This window comes from Pelophylax lessonae, assembly GCF_965119305.1.
Source record: "Pelophylax lessonae genome assembly, chromosome: 1".
NCBI lineage: Eukaryota > Metazoa > Chordata > Amphibia > Anura > Ranidae > Pelophylax > Pelophylax lessonae.
The window spans coordinates 889,399,991-889,422,880 of NC_138768.1; the positions used below are offsets into that span (position 1 = coordinate 889,399,991).

General features: G+C 42.4%; 1 protein-coding gene and 1 pseudogene across 2 annotated transcripts in view; both read left to right on the top strand.

Moving 5' to 3' along the window:
- Window positions 1–22,890, top strand: part of LOC309550814 — a 567,902-nt pseudogene that overhangs the window by 508,070 nt on the left and 36,942 nt on the right. The gene's annotated exons all lie outside the window — the stretch shown is intronic.
- LOC309549090 (uncharacterized protein) overlaps window positions 1–22,890 on the top strand; it is a gene marked incomplete at both ends in the record, with an annotated part of 143,098 nt that overhangs the window by 96,609 nt on the left and 23,599 nt on the right. The window contains 2 exons of the mRNA XM_082249103.1: window positions 1,668–1,765; window positions 1,893–2,031. Coding sequence (XP_082105229.1) covers window positions 1,668–1,765; window positions 1,893–2,031 — 237 coding nt within the window. The remainder of the gene's footprint in view (window positions 1–1,667; window positions 1,766–1,892; window positions 2,032–22,890) is intronic.

Sequence of the window (22,890 nt, forward strand, 5' to 3'; positions counted from 1 at the left end):
CAAAATTGCAGATCTCCACTCCTCAAACCCCATATTTTTTTAATAATTTTTAATAACATTCAATTTCAATATGATTTGTGTCGCAATTGTATACACTATATTGTTTTTTCTTTATTTGCTGATTTTTTTCCCCACGAAAGTGCAGTTACCCTTTAATAAAACACAGACCTGACCAGAGAGGTGAGGAGGATTCTGGGAGGTCACATGACATCACTCTTATCTCTATTAAAGCAAGGTTCCGGCCTCAAAATTGACAAAATCGATTTTGGGCCATCTGCTTGCTGAGTGTCACCTGAAAAACAAATGGATGCTCCCGATTTTTTTTTTTTTTTTTGTTTACTTACCTTCTTATAGAAGAAAATATACTCACCTTTCTTCCACTTCCTCCCTCTGCGGCCATGGCCGGCGCCGTCTCTTCCGGCTTGCGATGACTCCTGGGAGCTGAACGTCATCGCTCCCAGGAGTCAATGCGCCTGCACCGGCCCCGCTTGTCAGTTCCGGTGCAGGCGCGGCATTCCTTGCTAAATAGCTTCTAGGCATGCCCAGATGCTGTGCAAGGATGCCGCGCCTGCACCGGAACTGACGAGCGGGGCCGGTACAGGGCATTCTGGGACTCCGACGTCACCGAAGAGGATGCAGAAGAGGACGCGCTGGCTTCAGCTGCCCACACCAGAGATGGCAGTGCTGGAGAAGAAATTTTCAAGGTAAGTATTTCTTCTAAAAGGTAAGTGCGTCCCGGGACAGTTCAGAGGCTATCCATTGTGGAATTTACTAGCCCTGACTGTCCCTGGGTTACTTTTATCTAAATTTCACCCCCGAGGCTGGAACTCTGCTTTAATAAAACACAGAGCTGACCAGAGAGTTGAGGAGGATTCTGGGAAGTCACATGACATCACTTTTTTTTTTTAATTTAAATCAAAATTTTACATTTTATTAATTTTCAAAAACAGAAAATACAAATACATTTCTTTAATCTTACTAAAACCCTTACCCAAGAAACCCTTCTCCCCAGATCCCTCCCACTTCCCATTCCACTCGGTAATGCTCATCTAGTCATCTATTTTACCACCTCCTTTTCTTGTTAATCTACCCATATTCCACCCTCTACTCTACTCCGTCCAGATTTCTAAATATTTATTCGTCTTCTTGAACTCTGCCCACTTAACCCACTTGTTTGAGAAACTCTCCATCTGGTCTTCCTGTCTGCTTCCCATGTATTCCATATTGTATATTCAACTCTTTTATACCAATCTCTAATTGTAAGACTTTTTAAGTTTTAGCCAATTTTGCTGCGTTCAATAAGTTGGGACTATCGTGCTTTTATACTGTTTTTTTGATTTACCAGTTTTGTGAAATAAGCAAACCTACGGGTCATTAGTAATATCTACATCTGTAATTTCCTCAATGTATTGTTGAACCTCCTGCCTTATCCCTATTAATAAAACAAAGACCTGACCAGAGAGGTGCGGTGGATTCTCAGAAGATTCTTAGGACACAAGGATCTCTACAAGGACGTCATGATGGAGAATCAGCCGCCCCTCACATCACTGGGTAAGAGGAGACTTTATTGTAAAGGAGAGAGCAGTAAGGAGGGTCCACCTAGATCCCCCATCATCTGATAAACGCATAGAAACAATGTATTCAGTCAGTGTGTGTGTCTCCTACAGATGGATCCAGTAATGGGAACCCACCAGAGAGATGTCCCCGTCCTCTGTATTCCCAGGATTCCACACAGGAAGATCACACCATCCCTCACCATCATCAGGTAGGTGAAGATTAAATCAAGATCGTAAAAGTGATTTGACTATATGAAAAAATATTCCACTCTTAGGTATAAGGTTATTTGTGCTCACATTTTAAAGAAACCATTCCCTGCTATTTTGTTTGTTTAGAATGAAAATCTGATAGATATAAAAGATGAGGTTAAAGAGGAAGAAGAGACGTATGTGAGGGGTGATCAGCAGCTCAGGGAAGAGGTTGGGATGATGGACAAAGTTAAAGAGGAGGAATCTTCTCCAGACATCAGCACAGGTGAGTGATGGCCACTAAATACAAAAACTGTTTGGGTATATGGATTGATGTTTGAGGATCAGTAGATCCACTTCTACAAAGACGTCATGATGGAGAACCAGCCGCCCCTCACATAACCGGGTAAGAGGATAAGAGGAGACTTTATTGTAAAGGAGAGAGCAGTACGGAGGGTCCACCTAGATCCCGCATCATCTGACAAACACATAGAAACAATGTATTCAGTCAGTGTGTGTCTTTCCTACAGATGGATATAGTAATGAGAACCCACCAGAGAGATGTTCCCTTTCTCTGTATTCCCGAGATTCCACACAGGCCAACAATAAAGTAGAGATAAAAGAGGAGGATGATGAGGATTATGTGGTGGAGGAGGCAGAGTTTCAAAAAGGACACAGGAAGCAGTACCAGGACACCATGGTGGAGTCATCCAGTTACAGAAACCCACCAGAGAGATGTCCCCATCCTCTGTATTCCCGGGATTCCACACAGGAAGATCACACCATCCCGTATGTGAGGGGTGATCAGCATTTTACAGAGGAGGTTGGGATGATGGACGCAGTTAAAAAGGAAGAAACTTCTCCAGATATCAGCTCGGGTAATTATGCAATAATGGTTTAAAGCTTACTTAGTGATGTTTGGTTGGGTGGTATCATTGATCTTGTTAGTTGTCAAAGTTTGATGTTGTGATTCCACCCAGTTCCACGACAGATCTCTTTAAAATGCTCAACCAACATATGACTCCTGAAAAATACTTTTTTTTTTTTTTTTTTATTACCTTCCCACGTCTCCATTCCTCAATATAACGTCTTGTTCCAGACAAATGAGGAGGAGATACTGTACACCAAATTAAAGGTCCATCTCCATTCTTCAATATAACGTCATGTTACAACAAATGAGGAGCTACAGTACACCATATGAAATGTCCATCTCCATTCCTCAGTATAACATTATGTTCCCAACAAATGAGAAAGAGATACAGTACACCATATGAAAGGTCCATCTCCATTCCTTAATATAATGTCATGTTCCAAACAAATGAGGAGGAGATACTGTACACCATATGAAAGTTCCATCTCCATTCCTCAATATAACGTCATATTCCAAACAATAAAATTGTCATCATTTCAGTAGCATTATTACTTAGTGATGTTTGGTTTTGTAAGGGTGTACCATTGATCCACGTCAGATCTCTTTTTTTTTTTTTTTTTTTTTCAATTCTTTTATTTATATGAAAGTCAACTTCCAGGCATAATAAACAGTAACATTCCTTATAGAACATATGCTGAGACAGTGTATTAAAACATTGAAGACAATTCAGTCATACGTTTGAGATCTACATTGGTTGTAGAATAAGAGGTGTTCTACAATTCCTCTAATGGGAGGAGTTATCAGGACTAGAAAGTACCCGGAGTTGTCTGTTCCAGTTTCGCATAACGTATAGAAGAAGAAGGAAGGAGTAAAGCGAATAAGTCGTGGAAAGAGAGAGGGAAGTAAAAGAAACCTAGAGAGGCAGAAGAGGATAAGTGGGTTGGATGAGGGGGATAAGGGAAGGAGGGGTGGAAGGGGGGAGGGGGTAGCATTGGTAAAGCTATGGCCCTACATCAGCAATACTTTCCACCAATATTTTAAAGCTCCCTCAAACTCAACATGAGGTCTCTTTAGTATTGCCACCCTTAATTAAAGAGCAGCCTTCATCAGAGAGGACAAATATATTCCATTGACCCCAGGTTTTGGTATATCGTTCGTGTTGGGTACATGTCGAGAGAACAAGGTTTTTTCATTCTATTTATTTCTTTGACCTTTTTGAGCCATATGCCAACAGTCAGGGCCTGTGGGTTTTTCCATTTAAGAGGGATGCACATTTTAGCAGCATATAGAAGGTGACGAATGACAGAATGTTTATAGGTCTGGGCCAGGATGTTACAGGCATGGAGAAGGAAGAGAGCAGGGTCATTGTTGTAAGTTGTGTGTTGCGTTCACTGTTTTATCTTGGTAGCCCGGGGTAAAATGGGGATTCCCCAGTATGGGTGTCGGCGGCGAGTGCGTTGGGGAAAGTGGAAGTTCTGTGAATAATTTACAGCAGGTTCTTATCGTGTGACCTATGAGGGGATGGCATCTTATGGAGTCTGGTAGTGAATGGTGGCAAGATGGAGCTCTATGAAGGGGTGTAACATAAATGTAAGAGTAAGGGTAGCTTTGCATTAGCGAGATATGAAGTGATCTGTAGAAATAATATAATTGTAGATGTAGTGTCATTTTGGGCTATTAATAAATAGTATTTATTATCAGTCATACACATATGTCCTTTTTATTAGCATTTGAAAGAACACAGCTGGTCTCTGGTATAAAGTTGACACGTGGGTGCCAATTAAAGTCTCCCATACCAATAAACAAGAGAATTGTCACTTTCCGGAAGCTTCAAAGAAAACTGCCAGTCATCTTGGCTGCGGAGATCCGCAGGGGGTGACGATAGGCTCCCAACAGTCTGCAAGCGTTTATTGCTATCATCAGATCAAAGGAATGTATTTTGTCTCTCATAAAAGTTAAAATATTAGTGGCAGAGAGATGAAAATAATTCCTTCTTGTGGCTCATGTGTTGGGCTACAAGTACATGTAAATCTGTAATAGTAGCGGGTGTGGAATCTGAGAGAATTGCACAAAACCGTTATATGGCACCTGATTGCGGCAGGCAGGCAGTGTTTGGTACTGTTGCAATCAAACCGATACGCTGGTGTCAGAATTCCTATCCCTGATTCAGCGGTCAGTGCCATTCTGGGCCAATTCAACTCTGGTCAGTTCAGAACACAAAACCTCCTGTGGGCTGAGATGGGGACAACCCCTTGGGGTTGATTGGCCAAGGGCTAAAGTCCAGCCCACATCCATATTCCAATAAATTGGGGAACCTGAGTATAGACATTGCTCTTCCTTGAAGCCAATTCTGAACTGGGGAGTCCCCACACGATTTCCGGTATGCTTCTGCCAAGGGATAAGCTTCGGTAAAGTTTATTTCTGTTTTATTCCTTTTTATTTTCATAGCAAATTGCCAATTGTGTGTCTTTATCTTTTTTTGTATTTTTTGTAACTCCTTTTGCTTTATATATATTTCTTACGCACTGCCCACATTCAGGATATTAAATTATAAAATTAATAAGTGACTTCTGTGTACTAAGCTAGGACTCATATCTCTGAAGAGATTGTTGCATTTTAGTGCCTAATTGCTTGGTCTACGCTACATGCCAATCGGTATGCAATTGCACTGTGTGTTGGCAGATTGTAAACAAGACAGAGATCTGCGTGTGTGTAACTCCTTTTGCTTTGTATATATTTCTTACGCACTGCCCACATTCGGGATATTAAATTATAAACTTAATAAGTGACTGACGGAGATCTGCGTGTGTGTGGTATCCCAGCAGGCCAGTCTGCGGACAAACTGTTGGGTGGTGGCAGGCTATCGTTTGTGGTGTGTGGGTGTGGGGACAGTGGGAAGAGTGATTAACACCAGGGTTCTAGCTTGTAGGATAGCTGGAGGAATCCTAGTAGTGTGTGATAATTGCTAGACTGCTACCCAACCCTTACAGTGCACCAGATTGTATGTAAGATTTGTATCTGCCTGTGTGTGGTCAGCCAGCGGGATTGGAGTGGAGTCTCCCTCTAGTGGTGACCAAAGGCAGTGAGGGCTGTGAAAGTGTCACAGCTAGTCTTATTACTCAGTAGGAATTTCCCCTATTCCCTTATCCTCCCCAGTCATGAAACCACGTCTCGGTTAGCTAGTCGCCGTAGGCGTGGCGAATCGTGACAAGGGGTATGTCGCATTGGGCCTGTTCTAATCTGGGCCAAAGCTGTGCTTCACCATGACGACACCAGTCTATGAGTCTCCCCAATTGTGTAGCCTGACATTACTTGCATAAGTCCAGCACTGCCAGTCCACCTGGTCAATTAGGAAGCAAGAGTAGTCTCCTACATAGCCTAGGTCGCTTATGTGCCCAGATAAAATCCGCTAGTAGGGTGTCCTCTTGTGTAAAGTAATGCGAAGGGATGGATATCGGAAGTGCTTGAAAGAGGTATAGGAACTTGGGGAGTATGCAAATTTAATAATGTTGCATCTCCCAAACTATGAATGGAGATCAGATTTTGATTTATCTTCTAGAATGTGGACTTTATTTAGGAGGGAGAGAAAGTCGAGCGTGAAGATATGTGACAATTTGGGTGATATGAGAGTGCCCAGGTATTTCAGCGCGGAGTTCGTCCATTTTAGCTTAAAATTCAATCCCAGTTGGTGGAGGAGGGGGTTTTATAAGCGTACTCCCATAGCTTCAGATTTAGTAAAGTACATTTTTAGATTGGACAGAGTGCCATATGCCTCAAACTCGTGAAGAAGATTCGGTAGAGAAATTATGGGATTCATGAGGGAAAATAACATGTCGTCTGGATACGCTGATATTTTCTGCTGGGTCGCCCCAACAGTCATGCCTGAGATATCCGGGTAGAGGCGTATTCTACATAAAAAGGATTCTAGTGATAATGCGAAGCGTAAGGGTGACAGAGGGCACCCCTGTCTTGTCCCATTCCTAATTGTGAAGAAGTCTGATAAGACACCTTTTGCCTTAACCTGGGCGGCAGGGGCAGAGTAGATCTGTGAGATCCAATTTAGCATGGTGTTGCCGATGCCAACATGTCAAAGTACTGCAAACATAAAATGCCGATTTACTCAATCAAAGGCCTTCCCGGTGTCTGTGCTTAGGAGGACACAGGGTGTGCGGGTCTTGGTGGTTACATGTAGGAGGTTGAGGACCATGGTTGTGTGTTATCCCTTGCCTCACGTGTAGGCACAAATCCAACTTGATCTAAATGGATCAGTTGCGTCAGATGTTGTTGGATCCTAGTTGCTAGGATTATGGTGAACAGTTTAAAATCGACATTTAGCAAGGAAATGGGTCGGTAGCTACTACAGGAGGTAAGATCTTTTCCCTCTTTTGGGATGACTGAAATGTGAGCTTGTAAAGTCTCCTTGGGGATATATGTCCCAGAGCCCTATGTATTAAACATGTCAGCCATAAACTGTGCAAGTGACGGCAAGAGTGTTTTATAATATTGGATGGTAAACCCATAGGGAACCTTCCCCACTTTGGAACCACCTATGGCCTGTTTTAGTTCAGCCAAGGTGATGGGATCCTCTAGGGCACAGGTGTCAAACACAAGGCCGCGGGCCAAATCCGGCCCTCCAGGCTAATTCATGTGGCCCTTGCACCTCTCCTGCAGTTGCTGCATCTCCCTCATCTCTACCCCCACCTTGTCTCAGCAGATGGCAGCAGAGAGGACAGAACTCCTCTTCCAGATCCTGTGCTTCCCCCTGCAGCTGCAGAGAGGACCCCCCCAACGCAGCAGAGAGGAGGTCACAACTCCTCCTACAGATCCTGGACCTCTCTGTGCAGCCAAAGCACCCTCCGCCTCCACTGGTCTCGGCATTCAGCAGACTCTGGCAGCTGACTCCAGCCTTCCCCCAGGCCCTGCAGTTGCTGCTTCCCAGCTTTGCCTCCATGTTCTACCCAGCAGCAGCACATGGTAAAGGTAGTGCACTGTGATGTAAGGGAGGGTGGAGGGCTCTTGACTTCTGATAGTGGTGGGCTACAGATAGAACCGGACCTCTGAGGGCGACCATAATGGTGATGCGGTCCGCAATGAAATTGAGTTTGACACCCCTGCTCTAGGGATTTACTGTCCGTGTTGGGACAACCAGGGCATCCAGAAAGAGAGCAGGTTTTCCTCTACATGGGGAATAAAACATGGAAGGGGCCAAAGAAAAGCCTCTAAAGAACGGCTGCATAAAGGGATGCTCAGACCAACTTAGTATGAATAATCAAAAAATGCTTTATTAAGGATCAAAAGTGACACACTGTCTAAAAATTAACCCCATCGTAGGGGAACAGTATACAAAACATGAGAGGATACAGAAAATAAACTGACCACACACAAGACATAAAACCAAAAAGAGAAATCACACATACAAGGCCGGCCTCACACATACACTGGAAGATCAGACCAGCAATAACCGGAGTAAGCTGCATACATTCCAGCCGGGAATGTTTGAATGCTGCTATCTCATCGGTTTGCTGGTCGGCATGCCACAATGATGTAAAATACCTGGTATAATATATAACCAATATAGCTGCACCAATGGTTCAAAAGGTTGAGAACTTCAGACTTAAAACTCTAATTTTGTCAACCCTGAAATTCAAAATATACTGTGAACTGTTGCCATGCAATACAGATCTAAACCCATACACTTCTACTGTGGTTGAGAAGCATATAGGCTTTAAATTATCAACACGATTCCACCATGAAAAGAGGGAGGCATCTAGAGGAATGTCTGCACACCGATTGGTATAAACTGTGAATAAAGCCAGTCCTTGACATGGATGATGGCTAGAATCTTGAAAAAGATGAAGTTCAAATCCTCAATGAACGTTTGGTTTGCATGATCGGGCCAACTTAGAACCCCTATGGCAGAGAGTCTCTTGCTGTAATGGTGAGTAGGGGTGCTGGAGCAAGGGAGAGACGCAGTATATGGGGAAGACTGCGCGGGCTCACACCAAACATAGGCTGTATCCCATACTGGTCAATTGTGCCATTGGCCAGGTGACGGCCATGAATTAATTGGCATATATCCACTGTATGGCTGGGTCAGCTCGGTGGTCACGGCCTTTTCTCTATCCCATTTATTGTAAATGCTTATGCTCACCATGCACTGGAAGTCTTGAATGAAGGGACATCTGCATAATTCCTTGGGGTAATTTTGAAGTAACGGCCCAGACATTAAATGTTCCACTCCGACATGCCACGAGGGGATGGCGTGTTCTCAAAATTGCAGGCGAACAACGCTCTAGACGGAGGCTGGAACGCAGCGGTGGCTCTTCCGGGTAGTGTGTTGCCGGCGTGTGACGTCAACGCGTTTCGCGTGCGTGACGCACGCTTCGTCAGGACGTCATTGGAACGTGAGGGAGGAAAATAAATAGGGAGATGGCCTGATTAAAGATTGCCATCAGGTGGCAGTGTTACAGCCATTCCTCTATTGCAGCCTCCCGCTTGATTAAAAACCGGATGGAATAACACCATCATGTGGTAAAAAATAGGTAATGCACAGTGTTAGGTATTCTTTTTTCATATTTTTTCATACGTGGCGTGGCTCCAATACGGTCAACTGCGGTTCAATACATAACCAGATGCCACTCAAAGGCTTAAGAAGAATAGCATATTTAAACAATGTAGGAATGTCGCATTCATCATGCAGTTTATTGATTACCCTTAATGCTAAATTAATCACATTATTATTAGTTATCTTGCGTCAACAGTACATACAACTTAGAGATACCGATGCATTATTTAGACAAATTCCCAAAACAAAGAATGGCATACAGAGGCCACTCTTGTTTCAAGGGAATTATCATTCTTTTTCAAAACTCCAACAGTTTTTCACTTCGAGCTAAATAGTAATTTAGCAATCAAGGCATAAGCAAATGTTATAATTATGGATCCTTTCAGAATTTCTTTCAAAAAAAGGAAAAGAAAAAAACAACAATATGCCTTACATTATAAACTCTTAGATTGTACATGAAGGTGGCCAAATTACTGTACTGGGTGGCACTGTATTGTCCAGATTTCCCATAACCCGAGATCCATATCACTGTATATTGAAAAGTATGTAATATATATAGAGGATAATAATCCTATTTAATAAAAACATGTAAGATTCCAATCATATGGATATCAACTTAACGGGAATGTCATATGTATTAAAGGGTTAAAATGGAATGGACTGGTGAAGTATGATGTAGTGAAAAACATAACACCCTTTGTTTTATTGTTCTGCAGGTGAATGTCATATGATATAACCAGTCTTACTCCCTATCATCGGGCCATGTATTAGAACTGACAGTACTACGGCTCAAGAAATATACTGAGACTCATGTCAGTATTCAATCCCAAGGGTACCAAAGTTTGGAGACGAAAAATCCACGCCTTCTCTTCTTTTAAGAGGACTCTATCGAAGTCTCCTCTTCTGGGCGATATCTTTAAGGCCCAAAAGCCCATTACTTTTAGACCAGAGGGGTCGCTGTTGTGTTTTTCGGCAAAGTGTAGGCCGATAGGAGTCTCCTCCTTAAGGCGTACACTTTTTAAATGCTCCCCTATTCTAATACGCAGCTGCCGTTTGGTCTTACCAACATACATTTTATGACATGGGCACTGTATGATGTACAGCACACGGGAGGTGGAGCAGTTTATGAAGGACTCAACACTATATGTCACTTTTGCTTGTGAATCTGTATAAACCTGTGATTTTATCACATGGTTACAAATCTGACAGTGACCACAGGGGTACATTCCCCTTAAGGGTGGTAATTCAGTAAGCCAATTGGTTTTGGTGGTACGAGTGAATTCAGATCATACTAAATGGTCACCGAGATTTGTAGCTCTTCTAGCCGTTAATAGTGGACGCGGGCCAACTATATTTTTAAGTTGTTGGAACTCAACTCTAATCAGCGTAATATTCATCTGACTTATATAGTCGATAAGAAAACAATTTCTTTTCTAGACTTAAATATAGAGCTCAAAAATGGAAAATTAGTTACCACTACCTTTCGTAAACCAACGGCCGCCAATACCCTCCTTAGGGCAGACAGTCATCATCCAATCAGTCAAATCAGAGGGATCCCTGTGGGACAGTATATTCGCATAAAGCGTAATTGTTCATTTGGTGAAGATTATTTACAAGAATCAAAAGACCTGTATGCGAGATTCCGTGAGAGGGGATACTCTCACCGAATTATTAGGAGGGCAAGAAGACAGGCAGCAGCGAGAGATAGAAACGAGCTCTTGTCACAAAATAAGCCAAAACCTCAGAATTCAAATCTACCACGCCTAATTACCAAATATGGTAGCCAGTGGAATGAGGTGAGACAGATCCTTCAATCACACTGGCACATATTACAGAACAACGAACAACTTAAAAATATAGTTGGCCCGCGTCCACTATTAACGGCTAGAAGAGCTACAAATCTCGGTGACCATTTAGTACGATCTGAATTCACTCGTACCACCAAAACCAATTGGCTTACTGAATTACCACCCTTAAGGGGAATGTACCCCTGTGGTCACTGTCAGATTTGTAACCATGTGATAAAATCACAGGTTTATACAGATTCACAAGCAAAAGTGACATATAGTGTTGAGTCCTTCATAAACTGCTCCACCTCCCGTGTGCTGTACATCATACAGTGCCCATGTCATAAAATGTATGTTGGTAAGACCAAACGGCAGCTGCGTATTAGAATAGGGGAGCATTTAAAAAGTGTACGCCTTAAGGAGGAGACTCCTATCGGCCTACACTTTGCCGAAAAACACAACAGCGACCCCTCTGGTCTAAAAGTAATGGGCTTTTGGGCGTTAAAGATATCGCCCAGAAGAGGCGACTTCGATAGAGTCCTCTTAAAAGAAGAGAAGGCGTGGATTTTTCGTCTCCAAACTTTGGTACCCTTGGGATTGAATACTGACATGAGTCTCAGTATATTTCTTGAGCCGTAGTACTGTCAGTTCTAATACATGGCCCGATGATAGGGAGTAAGACTGGTTATATCATATGACATTCACCTGCAGAACAATAAAACAAAGGGTGTTATGTTTTTCACTACATCATACTTCACCAGTCCATTCCATTTTAACCCTTTAATACATATGACATTCCCGTTAAGTTGATATCCATATGATTGGAATCTTACATGTTTTTATTAAATAGGATTATTATTCTCTATATATATTACATACTTTTCAATATACAGTGATATGGATCTCGGGTTATGGGAAATCTGGACAATACAGTGCCACCCAGTACAGTAATTTGGCCACCTTCATGTACAATCTAAGAGTTTATAATGTAAGGCATATTGTTGTTTTTTCTTTTCCTTTTTTTGAAAGAAATTCTGAAAGGATCCATAATTATAACATTTGCTTATGCCTTGATTGCTAAATTACTATTTAGCTCGAAGTGAAAAACTGTTGGAGTTTTGAAAAAGAATGATAATTCCCTTGAAACAAGAGTGGCCTCTGTATGCCATTCTTTGTTTTGGGAATTTGTCTAAATAATGCATCGGTATCTCTAAGTTGTATGTGCTGTTGACGCAAGATAACTAATAATAATGTGATTAATTTAGCATTAAGGGTAATCAATAAACTGCATGATGAATGCGACATTCCTACATTGTTTAAATATGCTATTCTTCTTAAGCCTTTGAGTGGCATCTGGTTATGTATTGAACCGCAGTTGACCGTATTGGAGCCACGCCACGTATGAAAAAATATGAAAAAAGAATACCTAACACTGTGCATTACCTATTTTTTACCACATGATGGTGTTATTCCATCCGGTTTTTAATCAAGCGGGAGGCTGCAATAGAGGAATGGCTGTAACACTGCCACCTGATGGCAATCTTTAATCAGGCCATCTCCCTATTTATTTTCCTCCCTCACGTTCCAATGACGTCCTGACGAAGCGTGCGTCACGCACGCGAAACGCATTGACGTCACACGCCGGCAACACACTACCCGGAAGAGCCACCGCTGCGTTCCAGCCTCCGTCTAGAGCGTTGTTCGCCTGCAATTTTGAGAACACGCCATCCCCTCGTGGCATGTCGGAGTGGAACATTTAATGTCTGGGCCGTTACTTCAAAATTACCCCAAGGAATTATGCAGATGTCCCTTCATTCAAGACTTACAGTGCATGGTGAGCATAAGCATTTACAATAAATGGGATAGAGAAAAGGCCGTGACCACCGAGCTGACCCAGCCATACAGTGGATATATGCCAATTAATTCATGGCCGTCACCTGGCCAATGGCACAATTGACCAGTATGGGATACAGCCTATGTTTGGTGTGAGCCCGCGCAGTCTTCCCCATATACTGCGTCTCTCCCTTGCTCCAGCACCCCTACTCACCATTACAGCAAGAGACTCTCTGCCATAGGGGTTCTAAGTTGGCCCGATCATGCAAACCAAACGTTCATTGAGGATTTGAACTTCATCTTTTTCAAGATTCTAGCCATCATCCATGTCAAGGACTGGCTTTATTCACAGTTTATACCAATCGGTGTGCAGACATTCCTCTAGATGCCTCCCTCTTTTCATGGTGGAATCGTGTTGATAATTTAAAGCCTATATGCTTCTCAACCACAGTAGAAGTGTATGGGTTTAGATCTGTATTGCATGGCAACAGTTCACAGTATATTTTGAATTTCAGGGTTGACAAAATTAGAGTTTTAAGTCTGAAGTTCTCAACCTTTTGAACCATTGGTGCAGCTATATTGGTTATATATTTTACCAGGTATTTTACATCATTGTGGCATGCCGACCAGCAAACCGATGAGATAGCAGCATTCAAACATTCCCGGCTGGAATGTATGCAGCTTACTCCGGTTATTGCTGGTCTGATCTTCCAGTGTATGTGTGAGGCCGGCCTTGTATGTGTGATTTCTCTTTTTGGTTTTATGTCTTGTGTGTGGTCAGTTTATTTTCTGTATCCTCTCATGTTTTGTATACTGTTCCCCTACGATGGGGTTAATTTTTAGACAGTGTGTCACTTTTGATCCTTAATAAAGCATTTTTTGATTATTCATACTAAGTTGGTCTGAGCATCCCTTTATGCAGCCGTTCTTTAGAGGCTTTTCTTTGGCCCCTTCCATGTTTTATTCCCCAGTTACATTAGGCTGCGGTGGCTCCCCACTTATCATTTGAGACCCTCTTGGATTACCATTGGGTCTACTGACGGGTCTGTGCCCAGGCTAATTAGGACACAGCAGTCTCCAATTTTGGGTGCTCCTCTTATTTGTCCAGTAACTGAGATCCAATAGGGATCTTCTTTTCAAACCCAAGATACTGAGACACCGTCTTATATGTAGGATCATAAGTGACACATCGTCTGGTTGAATTTCCTTATGAAAATATGACATGGAACTTGATACAGTATCTTAACTGACGCATCATGCCAGACTAATAGGTAATTGCTTTGTTTTTGTTTCTCTTTTTTTATTATTTAATTGTAAAATTTTTTTGACCATTGCACTATTGCTTGGTCGTTACTATTGGCTGTGAAAAAGGCGTGGCTCCGGTACCGTCAACTGCGGTTGTTTCTTGTGTTTATATACTCTGTACCTCTGCTGTTAAGCTTGTTTCCAGGATGGCCTTCATGATTGGGGACTCCCTGGACGCAGAAATTAGAGCTACATTTGACAACAGTAAAGATACAGAAGTCAATGGCGATTTGAAAAATCTGTTTCGGGACCACAAGAAGTTGCTTGTAAGGTCCCTTAACAGAAAATGGGATGTACTCTCACTGGAATCCTACATTTCACAAGGTATTATACCTAGGGGATTACGTGAGAGAGTCATCCCAGCAATGCACTTACATACAGAGCGTTTCTTAGAAAAGTGGAAAACTGAGTGCATTGCACATGGTATAAAAGTTATGGCTTTAATAGTAGAGGAGGAAAAAGCACAATTGGAGGAGATACAGGAAGAGACCAAAATTATATTGGAGAAACTGGAACCACATAAAGAATTGGAGCAATTCCAGAAGTTAAATGACTATCTTAAAAAGGAAATAGAGAGAACCCAAAAAAATCTAAAAAATGTTAAACAATCCAAATTCCAAAGAGACCTGGATGACTGGGCACGTGGGGAAATCTTTGATCTATCTTCAAAAAATAGGCGTAACAGGTCAAGGAGGAGAGGAGGTAGTTATAGAAATTATTCAAGTTACGAATCTATGCCTTCAGGTAGTGATGATGAAGATCGGTCGGTCACTTTTTTAAGGGAGAGTGCGGCGGAGGATGTCTCTCCGCCCACAACCCCAAAGGGGATCTTGAAAAAAGGACCCAAAAAAAACAAAGGAAGCAAAGACAAAGAAAGAGAAAAAACAGGAGGACAGGGAAATATGTGGGAACAGAGAACCAGACCACGCAATCGTCGGTAATGACTAATCTCCCACAGTTTCCAAATAGTGATAAAATTTCTCCTCAGACAATTATTGAAAGAACTGATGACCCCAAAATAATCAACCTTTCCAATTTTGTCCTAAATGAATCTCATATTTCTGTATTAACTAAAGGCCTTTCCTTCTCACCTACTTCAGGCATGGACCATTTTGAGGTTTACAAAGACTTATGTCTTTACCTCAGGAAAGTGTATTACAGATTGGCACATGCTGGAGATGGAAGTACTTCAAAGGAAGCACAAGTTAATGCTAAAGAAGCTGAAGCTTTGTCAGTGTTAGAGTCATTATTGGATGAAGCCGGCGAGTTCTCGGACGAGGATGAAGTCCCATTAGAAGATGACAGTCTGAGAAAGAGCAGTATTTATATACGCTCAACTAAGATGCCCAAGTTTTGTACTAACAAATGGTTAAATTCCTTCCTATTGTTGGTAGAGGAAGATCTTAAACGCGTCAACTGGGACTCACTCTCGTCCGACAATCTCACACGGGAGGAAAGAATCGCATTGCGAGATCTCAAAAAAGCTAGCGACCTTGTCATCAAAAAAAGTGACAAAGGGGGCAATGTTGTGTTACTAACAGCAGACAATTATGAAAGGGAAGTTAAACGTCTCTTATCAGACGAAAACACCTATAAAAAACTGCAACACAACCCACTCCCCGAGCTAGCAAAAAACATCAATGAGAAACTCCAGTTTGCTTTTGAAGCTGGACTCATCACCACCAAAGAGAAACACTACCTTCAGGTTTCTGATTACAATATACCCACAATATACATTATACCAAAAATACATAAAAACCCGGTTGACCCCCCGGGCAGACCTATAGTGTCTGCCTGTGGGGGCCCTTTGGACAGGATTGGTAAATACTTGGACTCATTGATCAAGGATCTTGTTTTCGACCTTCCCTCGTATGTGAGAGATACGGGGGACGTCTTGAGCAAGATCCGAGATCTTGAGTTCAATATGGAAGTATTACTTGTTGGAATAGACGTTGAGTCTCTCTATACCTCTATTCCCCACCCCTGGGGGCTTCTATCAGTATATCATTTTCTTGAACAGAAATATCCATTGCAGGGTTCACAAAATGAATTTCTTCTGGAATTGCTTGAATTTTCCCTTTTGAATAATGTTTTCCAATTCTCCAACTATTTTTACCAGCAAATTAGAGGGACGGCCATGGGTGCCCCGTGGGCACCGTCATATGCATGCCTACATCTTGGCATGTGGGAGGAAGAGGTGGTGTACACTTCGCCTATGTACCTCGGCCATGCATTGACCTGGCTGAGGTACATAGACGACGTGCTCATGGTATGGGCAGGTACGCCACTCGAGCTGGAGCAGTTTATGTTGGAACTCAACTCTAATCAGCGTAATATTCATCTGACTTATATAGTCGATAAGAAAACAATTTCTTTTCTAGACTTAAATATAGAGCTCAAAAATGGAAAATTAGTTACCACTACCTTTCGTAAACCAACGGCCGCCAATACCCTCCTTAGGGCAGACAGTCATCATCCAATCAGTCAAATCAGAGGGATCCCTGTGGGACAGTATATTCGCATAAAGCGTAATTGTTCATTTGGTGAAGATTATTTACAAGAATCAAAAGACCTGTATGCGAGATTCCGTGAGAGGGGATACTCTCACCGAATTATTAGGAGGGCAAGAAGACAGGCAGCAGCGAGAGATAGAAACGAGCTCTTGTCACAAAATAAGCCAAAACCTCAGAATTCAAATCTACCACGCCTAATTACCAAATATGGTAGCCAGTGGAATGAGGTGAGACAGATCCTTCAATCACACTGGCACATATTACAGAACAACGAACAACTTAAAAATATAGTTGGCCCGCGTCCACTATTAACGGCTAGAAGAGCTACAAATCTCGGTGACCATTTAGTACGATCTGAATTCACTCGTACCACCAAAACCAATTGGCTTACTGAATTACCACCCTTAAGGGGAATGTACCCCTGTGGTCACTGTCAGATTTGTAACCATGTGATAAAATCACAGGTTTATACAGATTCACAAGCAAAAGTGACATATAGTGTTGAGTCCTTCATAAACTGCTCCACCTCCCGTGTGCTGTACATCATACAGTGCCCATGTCATAAAATGTATGTTGGTAAGACCAAACGGCAGCTGCGTATTAGAATAGGGGAGCATTTAAAAAGTGTACGCCTTAAGGAGGAGACTCCTATCGGCCTACACTTTGCCGAAAAACACAACAGCGACCCCTCTGGTCTAAAAGTAATGGGCTTTTGGGCCTTAAAGATATCGCCCAGAAGAGGCGACTTCGATAGAGTCCTCTTAAAAGAAGAGAAGGCGTGGATTTTTCGTCTCCAAACTTTGGTACCCTTGGGATTGAATACTGACATGAGTCTCAGTATATTTCTTGAGCCGTAGTACTGTCAGTTCTAATACATGGCCCGATGATAGGGAGTAAGACTGGTTATATCATATGACATTCACCTGCAGAACAATAAAACAAAGGGTGTTATGTTTTTCACTACATCATACTTCACCAGTCCATTCCATTTTAACCCTTTAATACATATGACATTCCCGTTAAGTTGATATCCATATGATTGGAATCTTACATGTTTTTATTAAATAGGATTATTATCCTCTATATATATTACATACTTTTCAATATACAGTGATATGGATCTCGGGTTATGGGAAATCTGGACAATACAGTGCCACCCAGTACAGTAATTTGGCCACCTTCATGTACAATCTAAGAGTTTATAATGTAAGGCATATTGTTGTTTTTTCTTTTCCTTTTTTTGAAAGAAATTCTGAAAGGATCCATAATTATAACATTTGCTTATGCCTTGATTGCTAAATTACTATTTAGCTTGAAGTGAAAAACTGTTGGAGTTTTGAAAAAGAATGATAATTCCCTTGAAACAAGAGTGGCCTCTGTATGCCATTCTTTGTTTTGGGAATTTGTCTAAATAATGCATCGGTATCTCTAAGTTGTATGTGCTGTTGACGCAAGATAACTAATAATAATGTGATTAATTTAGCATTAAGGGTAATCAATAAACTGCATGATGAATGCGACATTCCTACATTGTTTAAATATGCTATTCTTCTTAAGCCTTTGAGTGGCATCTGGTTATGTATTGAACCGCAGTTGACCGTATTGGAGCCACGCCACGTATGAAAAAATATGAAAAAAGAATACCTAACACTGTGCATTACCTATTTTTTACCACATGATGGTGTTATTCCATCCGGTTTTTAATCAAGCGGGAGGCTGCAATAGAGGAATGGCTGTAACACTGCCACCTGATGGCAATCTTTAATCAGGCCATCTCCCTATTTATTTTCCTCCCTCGCGTTCCAATGACGTCCTGACGAAGCGTGCGTCACGCACGCGAAACGCGTTGACGTCACACGCCGGCAACACACTACCCGGAAGAGCCACCGCTGCGTTCCAGCCTCCGTTTAGACCGTTGCTCGCCTGCAATTTTGAGAACACGCCATCCCCTCGTGGCATGTCGGAGTGGAACATTTAATGTCTGGGCCGTTACTTCAAAATTACCCCAAGGAATTATGCAGATGTCCCTTCATTCAAGACTTCCAGTGCATGGTGAGCATAAGCATTTACAATAAATGGGATAGAGAAAAGGCCGTGACCACCGAGCTGACCCAGCCATACAGTGGATATATGCCAATTAATTCATGGCCGTCACCTGGCCAATGGCACAATTGACCAGTATGGGATACAGCCTATGTTTGGTGTGAGCCCGCGCAGTCTTCCCCATATACTGCGTCTCTCCCTTGCTCCAGCACCCCTACTCACCATTACAGCAAGAGACTCTCTGCCATAGGGGTTCTAAGTTGGCCCGATCATGCAAACCAAACGTTCATTGAGGATTTGAACTTCATCTTTTTCAAGATTCTAGCCATCATCCATGTCAAGGACTGGCTTTATTCACAGTTTATACCAATCGGTGTGCAGACATTCCTCTAGATGCCTCCCTCTTTTCATGGTGGAATCGTGTTGATAATTTAAAGCCTATATGCTTCTCAACCACAGTAGAAGTGTATGGGTTTAGATCTGTATTGCATGGCAACAGTTCACAGTATATTTTGAATTTCAGGGTTGACAAAATTAGAGTTTTAAGTCTGAAGTTCTCAACCTTTTGAACCATTGGTGCAGCTATATTGGTTATATATTATACCAGGTATTTTACATCATTGTGGCATGCCGACCAGCAAACCGATGAGATAGCAGCATTCAAACATTCCCGGCTGGAATGTATGCAGCTTACTCCGGTTATTGCTGGTCTGATCTTCCAGTGTATGTGTGAGGCCGGCCTTGTATGTGTGATTTCTCTTTTTGGTTTTATGTCTTGTGTGTGGTCAGTTTATTTTCTGTATCCTCTCATGTTTTGTATACTGTTCCCCTACGATGGGGTTAATTTTTAGACAGTGTGTCACTTTTGATCCTTAATAAAGCATTTTTTGATTATTCATACTAAGTTGGTCTGAGCATCCCTTTATGCAGCCGTTCTTTAGAGGCTTTTCTTTGGCCCCTTCCATGTTTTATTCCCCAGTTACATTAGGCTGCGGTGGCTCCCCACTTATCATTTGAGACCCTCTTGGATTACCATTGGGTCTACTGACGGGTCTGTGCCCAGGCTAATTAGGACACAGCAGTCTCCAATTTTGGGTGCTCCTCTTATTTTTCCTCTACATGGGTCTGTTGGGGGTTGGGGTATGTAAGATATAGAGCGAGGCATAGAAGGATTTAAATTCTTGTATGATATGTCTAGGTAACGTGGCTTTTTGACCTGTGCGGGAGATAATAGGTTTCTTCTTGGAGGGATCTAGCCTAATTAGAGAACCGCCTCTGGACCTGGGTGAGAGTCTGTGTGGGGGAGGCACTGCCGCGTTGAGGTTCTCCTGGGAGGTTCTCCTTTTGCATTTTCCTGTAAGTATTGTAGTACATGAGCATTGCACTGAGGTTGGGGGGATGGGGAGTTGTTTTGGTTGCCTTGTTTGATTTTTTGTGATTAAAAATCAATAAAAATAATTTTCAAAAATAAAAAAAAGCTGAGTCCTAGGAATGAATAAACAGTAGGGAACGGGATAAGGAGCAGGCCAAGGAGATGAACTTAATGAGATGTTGGGGAGTGGGTGGAGTCAGTGAAATGTTGGGGGAGTGGGTGGAGTCAGTGAGATGTTGGGGGAGTGGGTGGAGTCAGTGGAGGTGGGGAATGGAGGTGGACTATATATGAAGGTTACGATCGCTGTGTCTATGACTGTACAAAGCGGGAATATTGTGTACCGAATGGAATGGACTTTTCTTTCTTTATAATAAAACTTTTTCTGATTTAAAAAGAAAAAAACACTCAGAAAAGATGAGTGGGGAAAAATGTCAGTGGCCTCCACCTGTAAAACCATTCCTGTTTTGGAGGTCGTCTCATTGTTGCCCATCTAGTGCACCTGTTGGTAACAACCCCCTCTGCTACTTGACTGACCAGATGAATATCCCAGCAGGAGTTTCCCTGACTTGATGCTATACTCTGATTATAAAGTGTTGAGCAGTGTATATGAGTGTGGAAAACTCTTGGTAATTTTTCTTGTCTTCTGACAGACGGACACTGTGGTGGGAATAGAAGGACATCGGAGGAAGATGTGACTACAGAAGATAATGACATGGCATCTTCTCCAGAAGTAAATCCCGTTCCTCATAATATACATGACAGACCTCACAATTGGAGGAGATCATTGGAATCTCCTGATACTTCACATAGTCCTCTAATATCTGACAGTGCCAACGGGTGCGGGAAACCATCTCATCTCAGGGAAACTTCTTTAGATCATAAAGGGGTTCATACAGGAGAGAATTCATTGTCATGTTCAGAGTGCGGGAAATGTTTTAAACAGAAAAGAAGCCTTCTTCAGCACCAGAGAATTCACGCAGGGGAGCGTCCCTATTCATGTTCTGAGTGTGAGAAATGCTTTAATCTAAAAGCATCCCTTCTTAGACATAAGAGAATGCACACGGGTGAGCGTCCCTATTCATGTTTCAAGTGCGGGAAATGTTTTAATAATACAGGAACCCTTCTTCGCCATCAGAGAATACACAGGGATGAGCATCCCTATTCATGTTCAGAGTGTGGGAAATGTTTCAATCATAAAGAAAACTTTCTTACACATCAGAGAATACACACAGGTGAGCGTCCCTATTCATGTTCAGAGTGTGGGAAATGTTTTAATCGAAAAGCATCCCTTCTTAGACATCAGAGAATACACACAGGTGAGTGTCCCTATTCCTGTTCAGAGTGCGGGAAAAGTTTTAATCATAAAGGAAGCCTTCTTAACCATCAGAGAATACACACGGGTGAGTGTCCCTACTCATGTTCAGAGTGCGGGAAAAGTTTTAATCATAAAGTAAGCCTTCTTAGCCATCAGAGAATACACACGGGTGAGTGTCCCTATTCATGTTCAGAGTGCGGGAAAAGTTTTAATCATAAAGTAAGCCTTCTTAGCCATCAGAAAATACACACAGGTGAGCTTCCCTATTCATGTTCAGAGTGCGGGAAATGTTTAAATAGTAAACAAACCCTTCTTAGCCACCAGAGAATGCACACAGGTGAGCTTCCCTATTCATGCTCAGAGTGTGGGAAATGTTTTAATCATAAACACAACCTTCTTAGCCATCAGAGAACACACACAGGTGAGCGTCCCTATTCATGTTCAGAGTGCGGGAAATGTTTTAATCATAAACAAAACCTTCTTTGCCATCAGAGAATACACACAGGTGAGTGTCCCTATTCATGTTCAGAGTGCGGGAAATATTTTAATCATAAAGGAAACCTTCTTATCCATCAGAGAATACACACAGGTAAGCTTCCCTATTCATGTTCAGAGTGCGGGAAATGTTTTAATGAGAAAAGACGCCTTCTTGGGCATCAGAGAATACACACAGTAGAGCATACCTATTCATGTTCAGAGTGTGGGAAATGTTTTAATCATAAAGTAAGCCTTCTTACCCATCAAAAGAATACACACTGCTGAACGTCTCAATTCATGTGCCAGATGCGGGAAATGTTTTAATCAGAAAAGAAACCTTCTTAGCCATCATAAAATGCACAGGGGTGAGCTTCCCTGTTAATGTTTAGAGTGTGGGAAATGTTTTAATCATAAAGGAAACCTTCTTAGCCTTTAGAGAATACACACGGGTGAGCGTCCTTATTCATGTTCAGAGTGTGGGAAATGTTTTGTGTTCAAATGTTTACTTGTTAGACCCTGGAAAGTTCATACAGGCGAGCGTCTCTAATCTTGTGCAGAGTGCGGGAAATGTTTTCCAAACAAAGGTTTATTTCTTAGAAGTTCATACAGGCGAGCGTCCTATTTCATGTTCAGAGAGCGGGAAAGTTTACAAATAAAGGAAATAGTGGAACTGTTTAGTCCATAAACAAATGTGAAACCACCACAGTCCACTCGGGGGTTGGTTTACACCCGCATCGCCCTCTGACCCGCTGTGGGGTTGGCAGGCAGCTGGGAGCCCTTATTTTAACCCTGTAAAGCCCACGCCAGTACGCCGCAACCGTATGCATCGGGGCTGTTGCGGCACAACCCCATTCAGTTGAATAGCATTGCCCAATGTGACCCGGGGGGGGGGGGGGGTTTGCAGCAGCCACAAATTGCAGTGCCATGTGTACCGCCCCATTTAAGGTTAAGGAGGTAGTAAAATCATGTTTACCTTTACCGATCCCTCCCCACATGAGGCAACAGGCAGGAAATCATGACAATACATGGGGCAACAGGTGGGCAATCCGCACAATACATGGGAT